Raw genomic sequence first — 24186 nt, 5'->3', positions numbered from 1 at the left:
GGTGAGGTCTTGGGGTGCTGGAGAGAAGCCAGTTACACCCCCTTGAGGCCTGAAGTGGGAGGGAGCAGGATGAAACTGCGAGAAAGCTGGAGATGAGCCATGAGGACAAAGACTTCCCTGCTCAAGAGCACAGGTAGACTGAGCCAGGGGACTTCTGTGCCCTCGGCGGGGGTGGTGGTGGGGTAGACCTGGGCTGAAGGCTGGGGGCCGAGGGGTCTAGCTCTGCCAATCCTGCACAGTGGTTGGGGGGACCTGGGGAGCAGAACTTCTGTTGGGACAAAAAGTGGGAGGAAAGCATCCAGCCTCAAACCCATCCTCAAGGGAGCTGGCTGCCGGAGACTGGCTTACAGCAGCTGGCCCTCAGACCCACGCTATCTGGTCGAGCAGAAGTCAGAGGCTCTGGGAGAGTTCAGCCTGGGGCCTGGGCAGAAGTGGGTGTGGGGCCCCTCAAATACTGGATTGCCAGGAATAAACAGACGTCGTTCTGTTCCCAGCCATGGCCTCCTCCCTACGAGATCCAGGATGTCTGTGTTTCTTCTCTGCTGCTTTGTCTAAACATTGTGTGTGGGATGACGTATGAAGGGGACATCTTAGGCCATGGGAGCTGGGAAGCCTGGGTTCTGTCCCCACTCAGCCCTCTCTCTTCCTTACTGGACCATCCAGTCCTTCTCTGCTTCCCCATCAATCTCTGGCCCGGACTCATCCCCAGCCTCCCCTAGGCCTACAGGAGGGCTCTGGTACAGGTGGTTTCCAGATGCTTCATTCCAGCTGCAGGCTGGAGAGCCCTATTCGTGGTCCTCATTCTTTTCCTCAGGTAGAGCCTAGGTCAAGGGGCCAAATCCCACCAGGGAATCCTCCTGGGCCTCCTCCGTTCACTCTATCCCTTGGGATATTTGAAGCTCTTTGCTGACCCTCGGTGCCTGGGACTGGGTGGATGCGGTATGCGAGGGCTGGGGGTACTAACTGGATGAATGGAAGTGACAGGGCACTGGGGTTTCCTGGACCCTGGCTGGCCTCCAGAAGCCGCTGTCAAAACTTCACTCCCTGTAGACAAGAGCAAACGAGCCCTTGGGAGCCACCGGGCATAATCCTGGCCGGGATCTTGGCCTCAGAAAACCCTAAGTCAGGTCTACGGGCAGAAGAAACCCTGGTCCTTCCTGTTAGGGTTAAACCAGATTCTCCATGGCTCCCTAAAAGCCACAGACACTGGTGATTTTAGGTGATCTCCAAAAGGGGGTAGCATTGCTTGAACTCAAAACAGCCCCCAGAGCAGACCCAGACTTGGGTCTTTAGCCTCACTGTTGAGACGGTCTTAACTTCCAAGGAGACCAAAGGGAACTGAAATGGCAACTAAGTGCCAGTTGCCCGTAAGAGGGCTGCTGCTGCAGTCAATAGGTGTTCCGCCCACCAGAAACAGGTGACAAGGGCCCAGTCCCACCAGGGCCAGCACTCCGCAGGGCCCACATTTGTTGGGATGGGCACTTAGCTACGTCCTGAGCTAGGAGTCCTGATTCAGTGAAGTCCAGATGACTGAATGACACGTAGCTCTCAGATTTCTTGACTATGACCACAGTTAAGAGGACGTTTTTTGTGTATACAACTAAAACACAACCCAAAGTCAGTACTTACCCTTAAGAAATGTCGTGCACTCCGATCCATGCCATCCCATTAAAAACGCTGGTGATGAAATTACACACGAGAGGCACACACAGAAACACACAAGGCACACATATACACACGTGTGCATGTGCATGAGAATGGCCGGGACTGTGTCTATGACCTCGTCCTGGTGGTGACACCGTGCTACAGTCCTACGAGATGTTGCCACTAGGGGGAGCTGGGTGAAGTGTATACAGGATTTCTGTATTGCTTCTTGTAACTGCATATGAACCTACAATGATCTCAAGCCCACCTAGGAAATAAAAAAGTCAGGAGTTCACAATTCATTAATGGGTCTCAAACCAGTTTGAAACGTACCGCACTAGGTGGAGACAAGTTAGAAGGGAAAGCAAAAAGCTAGAAACCATTTGGCTGGCCCTCAGATCATTTCAGGTACTCAGAAAATTCTCCTGATAATTCTTTACCAAGCAAGCTTTCTGAACTGATTTTATTTTGGGGATCAGCATACTTTGCCAGGCTCTCTACTGTTAGGTGAGCATCTCCCAAAGTGAATTTTGTGGAGGGCCCGTCTTTTGGGTTGTTGTGTGAGAAGAGAAACGGTGGCCAGTTGGTCTGCATTAGGTCCACACCTTGATACCCATCAATGTCCTGCAGAAGAACACAGGCCATGGGACACATTCTGGGAATGCTGTGCATTACTCATGATAAGGGTAAGCCAGAAACACTTTAATGTAACTGTCCCTGGCCCAGTAGCTTCTTGGCCACAGCCAGACAGACTTAGTAACAAAGCTATACAGGAAACAAGTTCAAGTTTATTCAGAAACGCCAACCAAGAGCTCACTAGCCAGCCATTCTCTCTCTCCTCTAAGGCGGGCCGAGGCACTCCTGAAAGTAAGGTTTTCCAGATTGGGTTTGTAGGCTCAAGGGTAGTGCCATGTGTACCCTCCTCTCTCTTTTGGACTCAGTCTAGAAACCCAGCAAATTCTCACGTAAGATAGAAAGATTTTCTTTATTAATGACCCCAACCGTATTTCTTTAGATACAGGAGTTTTGAACTCAAATACTTAGGAGAAAACAAGTTAAGATTGCATTATCCTGCAACTCATTACCAGTAACATATTGCAAAGCGAAACAGCTTGGAAAACAGGGGGGAAGGCAAGGAGAGTGAGGGAGGGAAGATAAAGAAAAGGAATTAAGTTGATCAAGTGGAATTCTTTTTTTTTTTCTTTTTTTAATTCTTGAGAACTATGAAGTCCTTGCAAGCACAGCTCGTTTCTGCAGATTATTTTCCAAACGTGTACAAAATGGAACCAAAACGGAGAATCCCTTAAGAACCTGAAGAGGTGCAACGGTAAAAGCTACGATTATCCAGTAGCAAGTGTTCCAGCCTTCAGTTGCCAGCCGCCTCCTCTTCCTGTTCCCAAGAGTTAGCGGGATGAAAACGTCTTCCCCCTTCAAAAGCAGAGAGAAGTGTGAGGGTTTCTGGGTCCCCTTTCCTGCCACCCCACACTCCTGGACTAGGGATGACATCCCAGAGAGAGGACGTAGGACCTCTAGGCCCGGAACAAGACCCAGCTCAGAGAGTTTCGTCAGCTCTTCGTGCTGAGTACTCTGGGGTCCCGGGTAGCATCTGCGCCAAGCCCACAAGGGCATTAAATGTACCAAGTGAAATGGGAGGATCCCTTGCCCACAATTTCTGGACGGCCTAGACCAACCTGAATCTCAGACTGGGCTCAACCCTCTTCTTGGTCGAGAGCTCAGGCTCCTCCTGCACAGCTTGTACCTTTTCGGGCTCGCGGACAGCAGTCCCTTAAATTTTTCACCATGGGAGCAAGATGCTCAAACTTTCCAAGTACAGGCACTTTGTGTTGCCATGTGGGGCCACACCCCAGGGTTACAGAACACTCGCCTGACGTTAGGCTCCTGAGTCCTGGTGCTCTGTTCTGTCCCACCTGGTATTTCTCCGAAGGGCCAGCTTTGGGAACAGGCTGGTTCCCAAAGACAGAAGTTATTTGGTAAAGCAGCCTGGAAGCTGGGGTTGAGAACGATGGAAAACTGGGGCAAAGATATGGGGGCTAAAATTTCCTGCCTTGAACATCTTACCCCAAAACGAAACCATACTTTATCAACCCCCGTCTCCCCCCGCCGTGCAAAGCTCATGAGTGTTCGATTCTGGCAGAGAGCACCGTGGGGCATGGACACGTACAGTTGGCTTCTGAGCCAGGCCTGCCATCCTGTTCCATGCAAACCCTCCTTCTCTGCTGTGTGTGAGGGTCCTGGCTTCTTCTACTCATCCTTACTAACACGATCTGGTTTTCAGCCTGGATGCGGTTAGCCTCCCCCTCCCCTTTCTGAGGCCCATCTCTGCTCGAGAGAGATCACAGGACAGAAAAAGGCAAAGCTGCTCTTCGTGTGTCCCAGGAAGGAGACTCACAGATAACTTGGAGCTGCTCCTGCCCCAGCCCAAGACAGGTGCACTTGCTCTGTGGCAACCGCAAGGCCACCTGCCAGTGGGGCTGGAGGGGAGGGGAGGGGAGAATCCCTGGGGGGAGACACTGGGCGGTGGCTGCTTTGGTGGGCTCTTCTGACCAGACAAGAGATTACTGGGCCGAAGATGGCACAGGCAGCCCCATGACTGACTAGTTACAGAGCCGAGCCTCCCCTCCGCTGTGCCTAGCTGCCGGTTTAGTCTCTCCACTGGCCCTGAAAACGGCACAGAATCAGCTGCCTCACACTTGAGGTCACCAAAGTGGTGCCTGGTGAGAAGAGTAGTCCCATGGAAAGTGGGATGGGGGGGGGGAGCGGGCAGGGGAACTTGTAAACCCCAGGAGGGAGGCAGGGTTCTGGAGGGGCAGCAAGAGTATGTGTGTTCCAGGACACATACCCTCCCCACTGGATTTGTTTTGCCCATTTTAGGCCCTGCCGTGAAGCTGCAGGGTAGAAGGCATAATGCTGCCATTTTGTAACCAAAGCATCTGGACGCCTCTCTGGAAGCAGAGGATCCAGCTATAGGTTGAACACCCCTCCTTAGGCTCTGGACAGGAGGTGCAGAGCTACTACAGAAGAGAGACCTTTGGTACCAATTTCATGAGATGGGCAGCCCCTAAGCCTTTGCCTAAAGAAGTCAGGAGTGACTTCAACTGCCTGTATTGGAGACTGGAAATCCTCTGCTCAGGTACCAAGAGTCAGGCACCTCTCTCATCCTGTCAAGTGGCAGCAGAAACTAGTCTGGTAGGAGAGGCCTCACATGTCAGGGGAGGGGACCTGGGGTCCTATGCACACCACACTTGCCAAAGGTCACCCCCAAGAGAACCAGGTGTCGGCAAATGCACTGGCTTCGAGGGGTACATGGAAGCTTCGTTCGCCTCCAGACTTGCGTTGAACGGGCACAAAGGTTGGCAGATGAGCACCTGTTACCTTATCTTGAGAAGAGGATCACCTAAGCTTCAGCAGAAGGGGAACTAAGACCTGACATTTTTCCCACAGACCTCAATCTCTAGCTAGGCTCTAGGGCACACTGAGTCTCCTGCACGCAGGGCCAACACTGGAGCGCCAGTCCACATTTCCATCTCAGAGACAACTTCGTCTTCATGCAAAATTCCTGCTGAGAAGCAGACCAGGGGATCAAAACACTGAGTGGGCGGCTCCAGACCTATTCACTCAACTCAACGTCCTTAAGCAAATCTCTCCATTTCTCCAGGCAGACCTTGACAGGACAAGACTGCCCAAGGAGAACACAGCTATCTCAGTAAAAAGGTCCCTCTGTGCGTCCCCTAGCTGCCATTCTCCTAGCTCACAAAGATGTGGAAACAAGGGAACGCAGCCCAGCCCCGTCAGAAGTGAAAACCTGTCCACTGCATCTTTAGTCAGTCAGGTGGCTACAGGCCCCCATCCTGCCTGCTTCACATGTAGCTGCTGCCCAGACACCTGGAGCACCAGGTCTCCAACACCATTTCCCTCTCGGTGAGATTAGGAGAGGATGGCGGTCCTGCTGGGAGGCTGCCCTACTCACGTGATTGTTTTCATTTCTTTTTTCTCGGCATCTGGGCGTGCACGGTTCAGCACCTTGAGGAAGTCAGATGTTTTTGCCCGCATACGTGTGTGAATATAGGCCTAGAAACAAACACAATGGATACTGAAGCAGTCGTGTTCTAGAAAGACAGCTTTGCTTTCAGTAGAAGTTATCAGGAAGGCTTGGGAACATATGCCTTACGAGCGACATAAGGTCATGCAGGGAAGCAGGAGAGCAACTCTTCCTGGAGACAGAGATTCATCTCTTTACTATGGGGAAGAGATGGAAGAAAGGCCATGATATCTTAAAGTCTCTAGGACCATCAGGGTTCATAGCAACAGGCTGGACTCCAGGAATGACTTTTTTTTTTTTTTTTTTTTTTAAGTAAACTCTACACCCAGCATGGTGCTTGAACTCACGACCTCAAGATCAAGAGTCACGTGTTCTGCCGACTGAGCCAGCCAGGTGTGCCCCACACAAGAAATGATTTTTTATGTTATTAACTCTGGTGGAGAGAACTACCCGGTGCATAGAAGCAAAGGTGCTGTGGTCCCTTCTCACCTTAGAGCACTTGATGTGGTAGTGCAGATAGTCCCGGAACGTGTGGATCAGGTTGATGGTGTTGTCTCGAGCGTTGGCATTGGTGTGGCGAGGGAACAGCACTGTGGGTGGGGGCACAAACAAGGCGTCCGGGTGTAACAGCAAGGCCAAAGAGAGAGAAGGTCAGAGCCTACAGCTGGCTCCAGCCTCTCCCTGCCTAGTGCAATGCACTTGTATCCTCCTCCTTCAGACGAGGAAAGGATAAATACCACAACCAGGACAGGTACCAGTGAGTGCAAATGCCGGAAGTCAAGAAAAATGGAGGAGGTCAATGGTTGAAAACCAGGGCTCCCCAGAAAAGCGCTTGGTCCCGGGCATCACTCCAGGTCTGGATCCCATCCTGTGGCTGTGCATTCTGGAATCTGTCCCCACCTGTCGGCTCCTGCCTCTGCAGCACGGCAGCCTCTTTAGGTGATACTACAGGCAATCTGGGGGGTACTTTAGAGAAAACACTTCACCTTAAGTGATCATGATCAGCAAACAAAGCCTGCCTGTCCTACGTCCCCGGGTGCTGCGGCACAGTGAGCCCAAAGGAACTCATTTCCAGAGAAGATTCTGTGGTCCTGTGGTGAAAACTAGACACGAAGCCCTAAGGGCCTCAACCCTCTCGATGGGCACGGCAGTAGAAGTTGTTTCGGCTAGGAGATGAGGAAAGCCCCTCCCTCGGCACTATAAGCTGAAGCCTCGCCCTCTGCACCCCTCCCTTTGGCTTCCCAGAATCCTCTCCGTCTCTTCCACCTACTCTACTCCGTGGTCTTGGGAGCAATAAAATCCTCCAAGTATGAGGTTTTGGTAGAATGCAAAGGAATGCCTCATAAGAAAGGGTAGGCCCTCTGTGTCAATTTACCTTGAAAAGAAACAAATAGCAAAACAAGAGGTAGTAACACTACAGGGCACAGAATCTAAGATGCCAACAATTTTAAGTCTACCCTCAGTTTATACACCATAAAGAGAAAGGCTGCCAACTAAACTGTGTGGCATGCACGAACTCCAAGCTGCATCCCAACCTCAAAGACAGTAACATGAAAAAAAGCGGAGCTCAGTTTTAATGAAATATGGTACATGAGTGGGCTCATCACCAATAAACGGGTATACCTTCAGTATGGAGGGGACTTAAACTTCATAAAAGGCAACATTTTAGTGGCATCAGGTGCAGTGAATGAGCTGTTATTCCGCACTATCAGCTAAAATAATGAGCCGGCTCACTGGTCTAGAGCGACTGTGAGAAGGGAAGGCTTAAATTTCTTCAGTGGAGTAAGTGAACTCCAGCCAGGCTGGAGTTCTGGCTTAGAAATGCCAAACGACTGAGAACTCCCAGTCGGCTACTCAGCAATGCTTGTGTGGTCCCAACTCACAACACTTGACACCAACAGGAAGAAAAGAAAATGATTACGGTACACCTTCCTGCAGCCACAGCAACGGCCAAGAACGACGTGGTACGCCTGCTTTCGCCCCTTTTACAATTTAACAAAGGTCTGTCTGGGTTTTGGCATCCTGCAGCGTGAATGCGTCAAAGGCTCCCAACCTCAGCATCCCACCCTGCTTACCGAAGGTAATATAGCCAATGTTGTCACCCACGGCAGCGTCGGTATCTTTCAGCTCCAGAGGTGGTTCCCTGTGGCTAAAGAGGACCTGTGGGGCTGTGTGGCTGGCTCTGCGTCCTTCTTTGAACTCCTGCCGGGAAGAAGCACAAAGCAACCAGAAGAGAATCTGATGTAAGATGAGTGGCGACTCATGTGATGAGGCTGGCCCCGTGGGGTGTGACTGGCAGACAGCTAAAAATAAACACCTAATATGAAATATTACAAGTGCTGGCTGCTATCAATGCGATTTGGACTCAAAAAGGAGAGATCACAGAGTATTTAACAAGTCGGATCTTCAAAATGTGATGAGAGCATTCTTAATCCCTTTTCCTTTCTCTTGTTTTGGAACCACATATGCAATAAAAGTGTATCTGAGACTAAACAGACAATGAACTGCAAAGCATGAGAGAACCAGATTACATTTTAGGATTAAGGACTAATGCATATTAGTTTCTTTAGATTTAATGTGAAGAGCTCATATTTTTCAGGAAATCTTTAAAATTTCAGGGTGCATGGAACCTAGGCTCTAGCTTGGTTAAGACCCAAGATGAAATCCTAACTCCTTTCATCTCTGTGTGAAAGCCTCTTATGAGCTGACCCATTTCTCACCCCTCCTTACCCCATTCTCCACTTCTTCCAGTTTCATGACTATCATGCTTTCTCAGGGCTCTGGGCCTTTGCACAAGTCCTATTTCATGGAGGCATCTTAGACTGTTACTATTTAGAATCCAGAAATCAGTACTTCAGATTAAATGTAAGCCCTTCTTGGGGGCAGAAGACAATGGAGTTAAGGAAGCTGAGTTGTTTTAGGGTATACTGACAGGAGGAGGCTGTGCGACATGAGAAATGAAAGCCTGATTGTTAATTCTGGTCTTGAATGGCTATGGACTCGCCCACCACCACTGTGCATAAGGACTTATTCCCCTTAACAAAATGTACCCATCCTCATCAAACGACAGGAAAATGACTGAGGATGTAAAAACCAGGCCATTCCCCTTATGTTCTAATCTCCATAATCTCCAAACCTCAAGCTTCTCTGACACACACATTCCCGTGTACACAGGAAAATGACACAAGGCATTCCTGTCTCAACCCAGATGTGCAAGAACAGAACCAGATTTTCCAGCCATGCCAGTAAAACAGGGTGATCCAAATCCAGAGTGATAACAGAAGAATGGAACCAAGGGCTATGTACATCCACAGTTCTAGGAGTACTGAAAGCATGTTTATACAGCTGTTTGGTCTGCAACACTCTCCTACCGCTGCTCAGATATGGTCTCTTCTAACACGCCATCTCTAACACACGTGGGGAGCTGGCTGCTATCTTGTTGGGAGGTCCCATGTCTTCTCTCTAAGCCTCGACTCTGACACTTTACTAGTCACTAATGCGTCTGGCTTCCCTAAGGGGCTGTAAGCTCCACAAGCCAGGGATCTTTATTACTCTGTATCCATTCCTCTTCCTTCAAAGAGGCTGGACAGCACATGGCTTGCTGAGTGAAAAAGCAAGCACTTCTACTCTAGCTGACTTAGTGCTGTCACACTGGAAAGGAAGAGATGGGGACTAATACAGCAAGCCCGCAGCAAATTAATGGCAAAAGAAGGGTAACACCTGAGGAGTTTTAATGCCCAGTCTGGGATCTCGCCTGTTCCACCACCCTGCCTCCTGAGTTGGCACTGCTTGGCTTCTAAAGGTTGGTGGAAAATAAACTAACATAGCTAGATTAGGTTACTCTCTTGTAAATTTTGTTCCTCAAAGGAAAAATATTTGGAGAGGTAGGGAAGGAGTCAAGATCATTCAAATGGTAATTCCTAAAGCAAAGCTTCTGAGGTTACCCTTCTCTAGAAAACACTTTTCATTCTGCAAAGGGTTTGGGAGGTTTTCTAACTTCTACTATTTTTACTCTTTAGCTCCAGGGGAAAAAATAGAACAGGTAATAACTGCTGGCAATTTCCTGTGTTCAGTAAGCTTCTTGAAGGCTCCAATTCACTGGTACCTGTGGCATTCATAACCCGATGGGGCGTGTGTAAACCTGCGGTGACTCATTAGCATTTCATCAGTTCTGTATAGGTAAAGCAATACATTAAAAATTTGGGTGAGGATACTCCCATGTGGGGAACTACCTTTTGGCCAACTTTGTGTCTTTGTTGCTCCTCTGTGCTCTCTCTTAAATAATACCTAAGAAACAATCAACCGACCCACCCAGTTCTCCTTTTTCTTTTCTAAATGCTTATTTATTTTGAGAGAGAGAGAAAGAGAGAGACAGAGAGGGAAGGAGAAAATTCCAAGCAGGCTCCAGGCTGTCAGTGCAGAGCCTGACCACCATGAGATCATGACCTGAGCCGCAATCAAGAGTCAGATGCTTAACTGACTGAATCACTTTCCTTTTTCATTAGGGTCTTTGTTAAGTGCACGTCAGCAATGATGCCTCTTTTTTTTCCCCCTCCAACTAGGATGTCTTTTGAATATCACAGTATCATTTCTCTCTTCCATCAAAGCATGATTTATCGTAACAAGTTCAGAGTAAATCCAAATATATACAGAAATTGAGTCCTGTAAATGACAAAAAGCAGCATCTTAAATCGGTAGTATAAACATGGGCCTTTAAACAACTGCTGAGACCAGTGGGTGGCCATTTAGAAAAAAAAGATGGACCCATCTTTCATACCATATGCCAGGAGAAACTCCAAACAGATAATCAAAAGATCATGTGTAAAATATGAAACTGTAAAAATACTAGGAAAATAATACAGGTAAACTTTACAATCTTAGAGTAGGAAAAAGTGTTTCCAACAAGGACTCAAAATCTAAAAGCCACAGAAGAGATTTAACTCTGTGAAAATAAACTTCTGTGTGAGGGAAGAAAAACCCATACACTCTAATGACAAACTGGAAAAAATATTTGTAACTCTTACCATAGATAAAAAGGCTAATCTCTCTAGTATATAAAGAAATGGGGATTAGTAACCCAATAGAAAAATGGGTAAGGGCATAGAGACACCTCAAAGGAAAAGAAAAACAGACTTCAACAGAAGAAAAGATATTGGACCTCGTTCACAAGAGAATATAGATACCATTTTTAAACCGATCATATTGGCAGAAATCCGCAAGTCTGACAACATACTCTGGGAAAATATGCATCGTAGGTGGGAGGGAAAAGGGTACAACCTCCGTGAAGGTTGGCAATATCTACCAAAATTACTGACTTTGACTCAGTGCTCCCAGTACAGGAAAATATCCTACAGCTATCACCACACAGGTATCCATGTAGAAAGGGTCCTCAACATAGTATCTTCACTACTGCTTAAGAGGCAGATTGGTTGTGTCTTGTCCCTGAACATAGAGAAACCAGTGGTTTCCACTTAACTTTTCTCAGTTACTGGGCTGACGTTAAGATCTAGAAATATGAAAGATATTTTAGTTCACCATACTCTTATCTCCAAAATTCTGTATCGTTCTTAATGCTTTCCATGGAATAAGCAGTGAAATGATATCAGACTTTAGTGCTCAGCTTGCACGTCTACAGAGATAATGCACCAAAGGCAAATACTAGAATATCCATGTGAGTATGCAATGGAAATTCTGTCTTTTTCCCAAGGGCATTAAGCATCCCTCAGAGTCTGCTGAATGACAAAAGCAGGAAACGTGTTCTGCCCAGGCTGGAGGTCCACTCCAGGATCCGGAAACCCACAAAGATACGCAGCAAGCAGGTCAGTGACCAGGGGGAACTTTTAATAGTGTCCCTGGGTCACAGCATTCTGTGCTAGGCAGCTGCTATTCTCCATTCTCCTAGAAATTTAAAATAACCAGGCCCAGGAAAATTCTCAGATGATTTACTCGGGGTAAAATCCAGCAAAATAAGCCCAGGATTCTAAAGGTCAATTCAAATAAATTGCCCAGCCTTTGACTTTGGAGAGGGAGGCAAAGCAGATGGCTTCCCGAGCACAGCCTTTTCACATTCTTGGACACCAGATGGGTCTGCGTGGTGCCAGTCCAGTCACTAACTGGAGATACTGTCAGTGTAAAAATGAAGACTTTCTTTTCCCTTTTAGACCAGTGCCCCTACCACATGTACTTTGAGGGAGGAGTTTAAATTCATGTGCAAAAAATACACAAAATTTTCCTAAGGAACAAATCTTCTGTAAGCTCTCCAAGATAAGATCTGTTTAAAGCATAAAAATAAGATGTCGCCAGGAATAAAATGGAACAAGACTGGTAAAAAACCAGCTAAATCTAAATATATACTTCATAGCTTTTAAAATTAGTATGTCAGTCTGGATTCAGCCCAATTTCTAAGCTACTGCATTTAATTCCCCTGTCAATTCTGCGTAAAAACACATGAAATGCCTGTCTGGAAGCTTACATTTAGGACCCATGATATAGGTCTATATAGCTGTGCGCGTGCGCGCACACACACACACACACACACACACACACACACACACATACACACAACACTCGTTTTCTCTCTCTCTCATAAAGTTCAGTACTCTCAAATGCTCAAAGTGTCAATATTCCAATTTTTCTGCCTAGGGACTCTAAAATCAGCATTTCTGATTAATTAGACTAAACACAAAAAGTCACTAGAGATGGATCAAATTCGGGCTATCACTTTTGAGTATTTCCCTAGTCACTTTAGAGAGGCTACAAGTAAAATATCCTCACTATATTAAGCACAACTATCTTTCAACTCTTATGTAGCAAAAAAGGTTTGCTGTCCAGAGTCCTTAAATCTCCTCAGCCTGCCCAGGGACAGGACGAATGCACAAAAGGTGCTTGAAAACGTAAGCACTGAGCTAGATTTTGAATGCTGAGCCACCTCAGAAGAAATCAGCCTAGATACCACTTCACCAACGAGCTCTCCTGTCCTAGAGTCAGCAACTGGTTAGCAGACAGCATGACAAAGCCACAATGCGGTACTGTACCAGACCAGAGTCCAATTGTACCAGAAATCCAATTACACAATGTCCCGCTGAGCCCCATTACTCTCTTCTTGGTAGGCGAGCTGCTTCTGAGGAAAGAGCTCTACAGTGACCTCAGGCAAACTCGGGTCAATTTGCTTCATGGTCCACTCAAGGACTCTAGCCTATTAATGTACTATCTACTACTTAGGAATTTTCTAGGGATTCTGTTCTGAAAAGACTTTAGGACTAAACCAAGCCAAGAGCAGACCTTGCCAGAAACCTCAGGAAACTTGACAAGAGGGTAGGAAACCTGACCAAGCTTTAAATCAAAGACTCAGTGGCAGCAAGGGTGCTTAATATTCAGTTGTAGCATTAGTATGTTTGGTACTCCATTCACTCTTTCAGTCTAGTCCTGCAGAGGCTAAAACCACTAAGGAACAACTACATGCAGTGGGTTGGGTGGGAGCTGTTTAATTACACCTTCAACAAGTTCTGGCATCGGCAGAGCCGCCAGCTCTCCTCTTCTATGCTTATGGTGTGCTCTGGTGCCACGGTATAAACCGCCACGCTGCGGCATCCCTCCCCCAAAACATGTCCACTCCATACCTGCATGAACACTTTTCCAATGACCACATCGTCGTCATCCTTAAACACTGTGCTGAAGACTACTGTGACTCTGTCCTTTTTAGACTCAACATACCTGAGGGGAACACAACCCATGAAGTAGTAAGTACAGAATCAGAATGGGGTTTTGTCAAGAACTTGATCTCGAAGCGGAATAGGCGGGTAAAGTCATAAATCTTTCAATTCATAAAACAAGGCATGCCAAAGGAGACTAAGTATGTATGACCAGCGAGGTCTATATAATGCACGCATGCCCTGAGAGGGGTAGGAGATGAAGATCACCCAAAGTAGATGGTACTAATCTGTCTACGTGGTAAGATGTGGAATCTACTAGTGTTAGTGATTCTCAGAACTTCACTCCTAAACATCTTTTTTTCAATTTTTTTTTTTTTTACATTTATTTACTTCTGATACATAGAGAGAGGCAGAGCATGAGCAGGGGAGGGGCAGAGAGAGAGGGAGACACAGAATCTGAAGCAGGCGCCAGCTCTGATCTGTCAGCACAGAACCCGATGTGGGGCTCGAACCCACGAGAACCGTGAGATCACGACCTGAGCTGAAGTCGGATGCTTAACTGACTGAGCCACCCAGGCGCCCCTTTTATTTCTTTATATACTATGAGATTCCTAGTATGTAGATGATTCAAGAGTTGCAAAAACACAGACTCCATGGTCACCCTCTACCTCTTCATTACCCAGGCTATATTACTGAAGGAAACCTTCAACAGTGGTGTCTTTTTTTTTTTTTTTTTAAATATATTTTTTTTTTCAACGTTTATTTATTTTTGGGACAGAGAGAGACAGAGCATGAACGGGGGAGGGGCAGAGAGAGAGGGAGACACAGAATCGGAAACAGGCTCCAGGCTCTGAGCCATCAGCCCAGAGCCTGACGCGGGGCTCGAACTCACGGACCGTGAGATCGTGACCTGGCTGAAGTCGGACGCTTAACCGACTGCGCCACCCAGGCGCCCCACAACAATGGTGTCTTAAAGGAAAGCAGTGGATTCACTTTTCTTCTTTAGCCAACTTTTGATATCTGGAGACTAGCAGAAGTGGCCCCCCCGCCCCCCATCATCTATACCTTGGCTTTAAGAATTTTATGAGAAAGACATGTTAGGGATATTCACCCAATAGAGTTTAAGGTCTGATCTAATCATGTGTCTTTCAGTAAGGGCATATAACAGCCACACCCAGGCCTTAGGGCCAAGTGCTATACTCACATGGTCTCATCATCCCTATAATGGATAACTGCCCTGTTCTCTCCTTCCTTGCCCTCTTCTTGGAATTGGAAGTATTTCTCAAAGACAGAGGCAAAACAATTTCGTTTCAACATGCCAGCCTGATGCACGATAGAATCCTTGGATGCAGGCAGATTTTCAAGGTCATATAGCAAGGAGACATTGTATCCTGGAAGGGGGGGAAAAATCCAGAGGTTATATTAAAAAAAAACAACACATAAAAACCAAAAAACTTTGCAGGTTCTAATGACATTTTATTTTGTTTCAATGCCTTTTAAGCCAGGTAGATTGCTGTGCATTCCCATACGCCTCATACGGCAAATGAGGTAAGGCAAATAAAACCCCAATTCTTGTAAAATCACTGTAAATATACACAGCTAATTAACAAATTCTCTGCAAAAATTTGAATCAATATCAAAGATGACAGATTACAAATAAGGAACAGGAAGAACCCATAATCCAGGAACTCTGATTAGAAATTTAGTGTTCTAGACACTGTTGGGAAGGGGGCTTGCATTATAGCTATCAAGCTATAATGAGTTACATATTTTTCTTCGATGGTTTAACCTGCCAAGTGCTAACACAGTCAACAGCTGGGGAGCTTTCTGATAAAAACACAATACAACTTCTTGCATGCCATCACAAACCCTTTGTGGAAGGAGGGAAGGTATGGAAAAACCTTAAGAGTGTGTATGTCTATATATATAATGTGTGTGTGTGTGTGTATACCTCTCCAATAGCTTTCCCTTGTATACACTAAAAATTTCAAAGTGTTTTAAAATATCTTACTTCATTTAATTTCTGTAAAAATTCTTTGAAGTAAGCAGGCCAGATACGGTTATTCTCATCTTAGAGGGAAAAGGAAGTTCAAAGGAGCAAAGTGCCATGCTAAATGCAGCAGGATATAGAGGTGTCAGCAACTCTATTTTGAGTTGAATAGAATGGGATCCAAATTCTGGCCTTGCCACTTTGTGATCTTGGACAAACTACATAACCTCTATAATTCTGGCATCTGTTTAAAAAGGGTGGTAAGATGGGAGAGGCACCTGGGAAATTAAAATAGCATTTTAAAGCGGCTGGAACACAGTAGGTCATCAATAAATGGGCCCCAAAGCTAAGTCTGCGACCACCACACACTATTTTGCCTCTTTACAGCATGTCGGGTACGAGTCCCAGCAAACAAGGCGGGGACAACTGATTATCTGATCAAATGATGAATACACCCCAAAAAGTATACAGACAGTTTTGTAAGAGTATCTGTACATCACTGAGTATCACTTCACATGCTAAGTAAGTGCTGGAAATAATTTTACCAGAACTGTAAGGAATATCTTAAACATTTATACTTTGTTACTATTTAATTTTTTTCCAAGAGCATTCCTCAGGTCTGTGTTTTTTGTTGGATCTATCCTCACTGAGAACATGAGCTATCTAAATCTCTGTTCTAGATTGTACTTAGCACATTTTTGATACTCCAATATTAAATAATATCAACCACCATTCCATTTTGGGTACCAGAAAACAAACCAGATAAGCAAACAGACTGTTAGATAGAAAAATAAAATATTTAAAGTTGAGGTTTGTTAGTTTTAAGAAGCCAAATAAAACAAGTTAAGTAAATTACAGCTGAAGTCAGACTTTAAGAAGGCTTTGATATGATGAAGAGAACATCCTGAGAATAGATTAAAAGTAAAGACCTAGTACGGCCTGGTGAGTTCCCCAAACTTGCCTAGATAAACTCAGAGAAACAGGAGACACGCTACTTCCACAGTTTTTATATTTTGCACTTGTATGAACACAAGGTCTGCAGTCTGGCATTGCCTGTGCTTTAGCAGGAAGTGTGAGAAAAGGCTCAGGGACAGAAACCTAACCTCTGTGTTACACCCCAGTGGTTCTGACACACTGCTTGATCTGAGCTGTGACAAGCATGCCCAAGAGTTCCTATATGATTTTTTTCTGTTCTAGTTCTGCTTCTTCCCTTCCTCCCTCCCTTTCCTCACTCTCTTTCTGAAATTCTTTGATTCCTCTTAAAGCCTATAATGTTATTTATTTTTTGGTTTTTATTTCTGTGATACACTTTTACATCAATTTGGGGATGAACACATTTTAGTATTCTTTCTGGACTGCAGTCAATGCTCCCACGCGCAGTACTCCTAGTAACAAGTTATATCCCAAAGGCATCTTTCTGTATTTGCTATTTTTGTTTCCAGAGTAGCATACAGAAGACAGGAGAAGGTATTCTACTGGGAGTGGTGAAGCATGTCATATTATAAACATGAAAACAAAGAAAAATGCCACGAAGGCTGGGGAAGGAAATATGCCAGCAAAAGTAATAACTGCTGTTAAAAGACACAGACACACCTTCCTTCTTAGAACAATTTGCAAAGCACCACAGGTAAAATTTGCAAAGTACCACAGGAACAACATTTGAGCAATACTATGTTACTTGGTCCTCATCGGGGGGTCCAGCTAAACGCCTCAGAATTGAGACTACCACCTATTCACAAGGAGGAAAAAACTGTTCAGTTTTTTTGCTTTGTCTCTCCTATAAAGCAGTGTAACATAGCTCTTGCAATTAAGGAAGACCATGGTGCTTTTCAATTCCCGCGGCTGCAAAGAGGCGATTTATTCTTTATTAGAAGAACAGATTAAAAGAAGGGGTTGAAATTTTTGTTACTTGAATATGTGAGAACAGTTGTGTTTCCTTCTCCACATGTGCAGAGCACAGAAAATGGTGTTAATAGGGGGCTGGGGTGAAAACCAATGTTTGCTTAATCTCAAAAGACATTTTCATCACCATGAGCAAGCAAAGAAAAATGGCCCGCTGGTTGAAAGATTAAGGAAGAGTCATTTGGCCCCAGCAAGTAAATGTTAAAAATGACAACATATAGCAGTTCTGTACACCACACTGTGAACCATTACTGGACAGTGCAAAGCCCCTTAGCTTTTAGAAACAGCTTTATTTTTGTGGAGAGGACTGAAGTGGGAACTGGGCTCAGGCAGAAATATTTGTAAAATGAAAACTATTTAAATGAAATGCTTTGTTTAAAAAAAAAAAAGCAGAGTACAAACAGGACAGGTCTCTTTCCAGGTCACTCCACAGTTGCTTACGGGACTACATACCTGATTCGGGATTTACCAAGAAGCTCCCATACACCCTCTTTAGTAACTAGAAAATACAAAAACAAGTGTTAATCCAAAGGTCATGATAATGTCATTTTTTTTTTTTTTTTAAAGCACTGAATTTCCCAAGCTTCTTCTAAGCCAGATTTCTTAACTTTCATTTGGTGGATGGGACACTGGATATACACTGGAAAAGCACATGTATCTGAGTTACCAAGCAAATCACTCACAGAACTGAGACTGAATACAAAAGGTTAATTAATCTAGGATCTGTTTTTCAGTCAAGGCTCATCTTTTACTCTTTTAGGATTCAGTCACATCCTTTATATGTTCTCTGTTCTCCTCCAGACCATATACTGCACACCATCATGTTTTTAAGAATGCAGAAGAATGCCAAACCTGAGTGACAGATTACGTCAGTTATCAACTAAGTACAGGCCAAACCAGTAACGAGGTGAGTGAAGAGAGAAAAACCAGAATTGCTGGGATCGGATTCCAGTTAGCCTGCTTATCTTGTAAGCTTTCAAATTATTTAGTTCATCACCAGTTTTATGCAAAAGACAACAGATAATTGCACCTTAGCCAGTTGTTTATACTGGAGGGCCCACAGAAGGCTGTACTCTCTAAATGTTTTTTTTCCAAAACCAATACTTACTGCTGGCTACTCTCCAGCTTTGGGGAGTAAATGATAAGAGCCCTTTTTACACCTTCCTATTTCTTCTCTGTCAGTACGACTGTTTCACCTGGTGGTAATTTCTCCTAGGCTGACAGTTTAAGAAACAAACCTTTTATTCTGGAAGGCCTAGTTCAGACTTAAATGTTATATAGAATACAATAAGCAGTAGAAAGGCAGCTATCTGAAGACAGAAAAAAGTAAATATTAGAATCGTCAGAACTTAGTAACCTTTTTGGTATTTAGTAGTCTTTATATGACTAACAGACTAAACACAGACATGACTTATTCTTAACCCTCATTAAAAACATACTTAGGGAGGGAAAGTGTCACCACTATTTCACAAGAAGGGAAAACTGAGGCCATTATACTTAACAGTGTATGTAACAGTAATATAAAAGGCTGCATGGTTTTGTCTCTTGACATTCAGTCAATTTCTTTTTTTTTTTTTTTTTTTTAAATTTTTTTTTTCAACGTTTATTTATTTTTGGGACAGAGAGAGACAGAGCATGAACGGGGGAGGGGCAGAGAGAGAGGGAGACACAGAATCGGAAACAGGCTCCAGGCTCTGAGCCATCAGCCCAGAGCCCGACGCGGGGCTCGAACTCCCGGACCGCGAGATCGTGACCTGGCTGAAGTCGGACGCTCAACCGACTGCGCCACCCAGGCGCCCCACAGTCAATTTCTTAACACTATCTCACCACAAACACATTAATGATCCTCTGAAATTTTCTGGGATGCCAAAAAAAAAAAAAAAAAAAAAAAAAAAAAAAAAGGATACTTAATCCTTGACAAGTTACCAATTAAAAGTAAACAAAAGCCATTAACTTTCAATTGTAGGAGTTATACATGCATCTTAAACAGAATTCCATCAGCTAAGAAAAGGACTACAGACACAGGAGCACTAGAGGGGAGCTCTGTGCAAGCAAGCACTCAGCCCTGCTCACTGCTGTGGTCTCTGCATCCACACGCGCCCACATATGGGGACTTTCAATAAACAGAGCTGAGTGAATACTGTTGTTTTCTTTGACTCTTACTTTCAATGTACACTTCAGAGATTAAAAAAAAAATCAGCAGCAAACCATATATTTAAGTCATATTTGAAAAATTTTTCACATGGTGAAGTTCTTTCCTTCTGTTCTTAAATATTCTTTAAGATTCCACATATTTATGTAACCATTTTTATAGAGCTGGAAGAAATTCTCTATCTGTAAATGTGGATAATGGAATGGACCTCAAAGCATGGATCAGCGATCACATTTGTTTGTCCAAAGGCAAAAGACAAGTAATGCCACATGCAGTTGTGATCTGGTGACCATATAGCCACTGTGAGGTTATCTCTTTTACAGAAGAGGAACTGAAGGGAGAAGTTCAAGGTCACAGAGTTTTTTGGTGGCACAGGGAGATCTGATCTTCAGGTGTCCTATATACCACTTCTCCTAAAGAGTCCTGGAGATGGGGTGAAGGGGTGGGGGTAGGGAAGTAACAGGCACATCCCTGAAGAATTTTCACTGGCATCCCACCTCTGAGCTACAATTCTGTACTGTGAGCACTATGGGTACCAGGAGAAAGGGAAAGTTAGATGTGGGCAAAAAAAACCCATAGCTCCTAATTCTTAGTTTAATTCCAAGCAAAGTTAGTATTCTGAGATCTGAGAAGTTCTTACAGCCAAATTTCAGCCACGTTCAACTCCTCTGCTCCCTCCCCCTTGGTGAAACCAATGGATGCTTCCCTGTTTATTTCACTTGCGCTTTTAACCCTGTAGGATTCCCTTTTTCAATGAGCACCATCTTCCAACCTGACACCAGGAGATGGGTGGAGGCAACCCACTGATGCTCACCATCAGACCTTCCCACCCTAGCAGCAGAGGCTTTCAAAGTAACAAGCTGCCTCTGGTTATCACAGGCTGGTCACTGTTTAACCAACTCAGGGAGCCATTTACTGTGCACTCTGCTCCTGAACTGTGAATGTTACTTGCTCCACCCACTTGAGCGGGTGGAGCTGGCTCTTTGGCCCTGTGGGAGCTACAAGAATAGTGCTGTTATGGAGCTCCAGTGCATGGAGAGCAGTCTGGAAAGGAGATTTAAGAAATCTAGCTGTTACACTTTCTTCCCCTCCCAAGGATTATTGTTATCACCACACCTGCATCTTTACACAGAGAGGACTGTCTAGGGAAAACGATTACACAATTTTGAGCTGTCTGTTCAAAGGTTTAACAATTCTTTACAGCTCGTTATTTTATGGTTAATCAAAAGCAGGGCCACCTTAACAGCCACTTGTTTCTTCTTGCTCTGAATGTGGTAAAGAGAAGAGTTGGCCACTAGCTTTTATAGAATGATCTTTCTTATGCTTTATAAGGCTAGGTCTTCTTGCTGAAGATTTTGTTTCATGTAAAACAACCCTGAACACAAATTCTGTAAACGTTTCTTCTACCGTTGAACTTATGAGGCAAATCAGAAAAGGTTTTGGCTCTTCCCTTAAAATGCCGGGACAGATCAATTGCATATGAATATCTAAGTGACTGCCTATGGCTCTTGGTATTCTATTTGGTTAACATTAATTTTAGTTTTTATACCAAAATATTATTGAGATTTTGAGCTTTTTTTTTTTTTTGCCAACAGCCTTTTCACTGCATAAATTTTAAATAACTAAAAAACTACTATCCTTAATCACAAAGAAAACAGAAATGGCCATATCTTCATTCACCAGATTAAGGAGAACCTAGCTTGTTAAAACTAAAAGATATTTGAAAACTGATTCAGGAACTGAGTCATACTTCCTGCTTTGAGACCCAACCACAACGTGTGCACACTGGTGTAACAGCATTTTCTTTCTTCCATAAATGGCTCTCCCCAGAGCAAATACAGTTCAACAGGAACCAAACCTGCTACTTTAGCTATAGAAAGAAGCCAGTGAATGAGGCATGGCCATCAAGAATTTCATAATGCATAGACATCTTTTTATTTCCCGTACAGTAGTCAAAAGGAAGAAGAGATACTTAAAGAGGCCAGCTCTAAAGAAGTTTAAACCAAAAAACTAAAAGGGTAGATTTGTGCCTAAATTTCTACAGTATGAAATTAAGATCATAAACCTTTAAGGCCAGAGTTACATACATGCTTCACAATATCATAGAAACAGAACGGAACCTATCTCAGTCTTGCAGTAGCTATTTTTATGTTGGTCAAAGAAATATTCTTTAGTGCATTTTTTGGAGAACAAAAGTTTTCATTTCATTAGTTAGGGACCATCTTTATTTTCCCCGAGTAATAAACAGCCAAAGCCTTTTCTAAAAAACACCCTTTCTATCATTATGGACAATGGAGTCAAGAGCCCCTGGTTAGGTGGGCAAGCTGTCCAAAGTGGCCAGTGCCGGTAGGGGTGGTCAGTGCCATGGCCTTCTATGAGTGGCAAGCTGCCAGTTAAAGGTGACAAGGAAATAAGAGTCCTGAGGAAAATTATGTGGAACATACCTCATCAGCACCATGTGCCTGAAGTTCCTTGTAGAATTTCAAAGAAATACTGACCATCACTTTTGTTTTGTCTCCATTAGGATTTGAAATATGATAGAGGACTCCATCGAAATCTGTGAAGAAAGCAAATAAAACTGCTTAACTTGGGAATGGGGAATAAGACCTTAAGGCACCTGGCTACCTTGTTACAGGCCACAAGGAGGTCTCCCTTGTAAGTAGGCATATAAGCAAAATATGTGCAGATAAGCAAAAGTTTAAATCCATGCAGAAAGTATAAACACTGAGATAGAACTGTCAAGTACTTATCTCTGTCCCCCTTTTAAAAAAAAATATTTAAAAAAATTAAAAAAAAAATGTTTATTTTTGAGACAAGCGCAGAAAAGCGGCAGAGAGAGGAGACAGAATCTAAAGCAGCCTCAGCACTGTCCGTGCAGAGCCTGACGTGGGGCTCGAACCCACAAACTGTGAGATCATGACTTAAGCTGAAACTGAGAGTCAGACATTTTAACCAACTGAGCCACCCAGATGCCCCACTTTGCTCTTTTTAAGGAAAAAAAAAAAATTATTTATTTATTTCGGGAGAGAGACAGAAGGGGCAGGGGAGTGGCAGGGACAGAGGGACAGAGAGAGAGAATCCTAAGCAAGCTCCTCCCTGTCAGTGCAGAGCCCGAGACAGGGCTCACGAGGGCTCAAGCTTACGAACTGTGAGATCATGACGTGAGCCAAAATCAAGTTTCAGATGCTTAACTGACTGGGCCACCGAGTTGCCCCTCTTTGCTCTTTACTAAAATTACAAAGCTATTCTTACCTTCATCACAGCTTGGTGCTGAAAGTTATTTCTTAAAAAGCTTTTGTTGTGATGTATGTTAAATATGCATACGAGATAATGTATAATGAACTCCTAGTTCCCACCATGTGGCTTCACCAATGATCAACACGGCCCAATCTTACTGGGATACCACCCTCGCAATGATTTATTCTGAAGCAAATCTGAGACATCACATCATTTCATTCATGATTATCTCAGAATGTATCTCTAAATGATAAAGAAGAAATTTCAGAAAACACAGCCACAATACTGTTGCCATGCCTATATTTTTATTTTTATTATTTTTTTTTTTTAATTTTTTTTTTCCTTCAACGTTTATTTATTTTTGGGACAGAGAGAGACAGAGCGTGAACGGGGGAGGGGCAGAGAGAGAGGGAGACACAGAATCGGAAACAGGCTCCAGGCTCTGAGCCATCAGCCCAGAGCCCGACGCGGGGCTCGAACTCACGGACCGCGAGATCGTGACCTGGCTGAAGTCGGACGCTTAACCGACTGCGCCACCCAGGCGCCCCAACATGCCTATATTTTTAAAAACAACTACTTAATATCAAATATCCAGTCAAGTCTTCAAATATTTGGTCTCAAAAAAACCCCAAAAAACAAAAAAAGTTTTAAAATACTGTTGTCTTATTTGAATTAGGATCTACACTGCATTTGGTTATCTCTTAAGTTTCTTCTAATCTCTATATAGGTTTCCCCTCTCTTTGGTTATTTTCCTGCAGTACAGAGAGAACTCACCCTGTGTAGTTCCTGAAACCAGGGGCTGAGTGCCACCACTTTAGGGAGATCTGGCATTGCCAATTAGTAGGAGGGGACGGGGATGGTACCCGGACTCCTGTCATAGCACTAGAGCTGCAAGAAGTGTTCCAAGACCATCTAGTCAAGTACCCTCATTTTATGGAGGGTGACTGTTTAACTCCTTGAAGTTCACACAGCAAGTGAGTAGTATCAATATCTAATTCTTTACAGGAAATAGAAAGCAATAACCTCTGACTTGCTGAACAGGTCTCTAGCATTTTCCATGTTTCCCCACTACTCTAGTGCTAGGCAAACTGAGATGAAGGCTACTTGAAGATAATTTAGTATTTCCAAATTAAACAAGCTACGGTTTGTACCACAAAATTAAACACAACCTTCTAAGGTACCAGCAGGTTAACTTTACACAGTCCAATAAATCCATAAAATAGTCATCTGAAACAATGACCTCAAAAAAGCCTTCACGATCAAGGGATTGTACCCCAAATGTCAAAATTTATTTTAGAAGCTATTTTGTTTTTCTATTTTTATATTAGCTTTACAAGGTTGAAGTAAGGACACTTACCTGCAAATGTTACTTCTACTGCTTCTGGTTTGTTACTGCAAAACAAAAGAAGAGTCCCTTAGTTAAGACAGTTGTTTTGCAGCTTGCCTTCCAGGGGCCTTGCAAAGGCTCCTGAGCTTTACTTCAGATCACAGCATTCAGTACCAATTTTATGCTGACTGCTGATCTGAGTACACAATTAATTTTCTCATG

The 24186-nt window shown here is 44.2% G+C and overlaps 1 protein-coding gene across 1 annotated transcript in view; it reads right to left on the bottom strand.

The window, feature by feature from the left end:
• Nucleotides 1–2610: 2610 nt before the first annotated feature.
• ARPC2 (actin related protein 2/3 complex subunit 2) overlaps nucleotides 2611–24186 on the bottom strand; it is a 29533-nt gene continuing 7957 nt past the window's right edge. The window contains exons 3-11 of the mRNA XM_030325228.1: nucleotides 23995–24029; nucleotides 21845–21957; nucleotides 17702–17747; nucleotides 14561–14747; nucleotides 13324–13417; nucleotides 7780–7906; nucleotides 6194–6294; nucleotides 5633–5733; nucleotides 2611–3072 (exon numbers count right to left, since the gene is read on the bottom strand). Coding sequence (XP_030181088.1) covers nucleotides 3048–3072; nucleotides 5633–5733; nucleotides 6194–6294; nucleotides 7780–7906; nucleotides 13324–13417; nucleotides 14561–14747; nucleotides 17702–17747; nucleotides 21845–21957; nucleotides 23995–24029 — 829 coding nt within the window. The 3' untranslated portion in view covers nucleotides 2611–3047. The remainder of the gene's footprint in view (nucleotides 3073–5632; nucleotides 5734–6193; nucleotides 6295–7779; nucleotides 7907–13323; nucleotides 13418–14560; nucleotides 14748–17701; nucleotides 17748–21844; nucleotides 21958–23994; nucleotides 24030–24186) is intronic.

The sequence above is a fragment of the Lynx canadensis genome, chromosome C1 (genome assembly GCF_007474595.2).
Source record: "Lynx canadensis isolate LIC74 chromosome C1, mLynCan4.pri.v2, whole genome shotgun sequence".
NCBI lineage: Eukaryota > Metazoa > Chordata > Mammalia > Carnivora > Felidae > Lynx > Lynx canadensis.
This window is presented reverse-complemented; position numbering and strand designations above follow the sequence as displayed.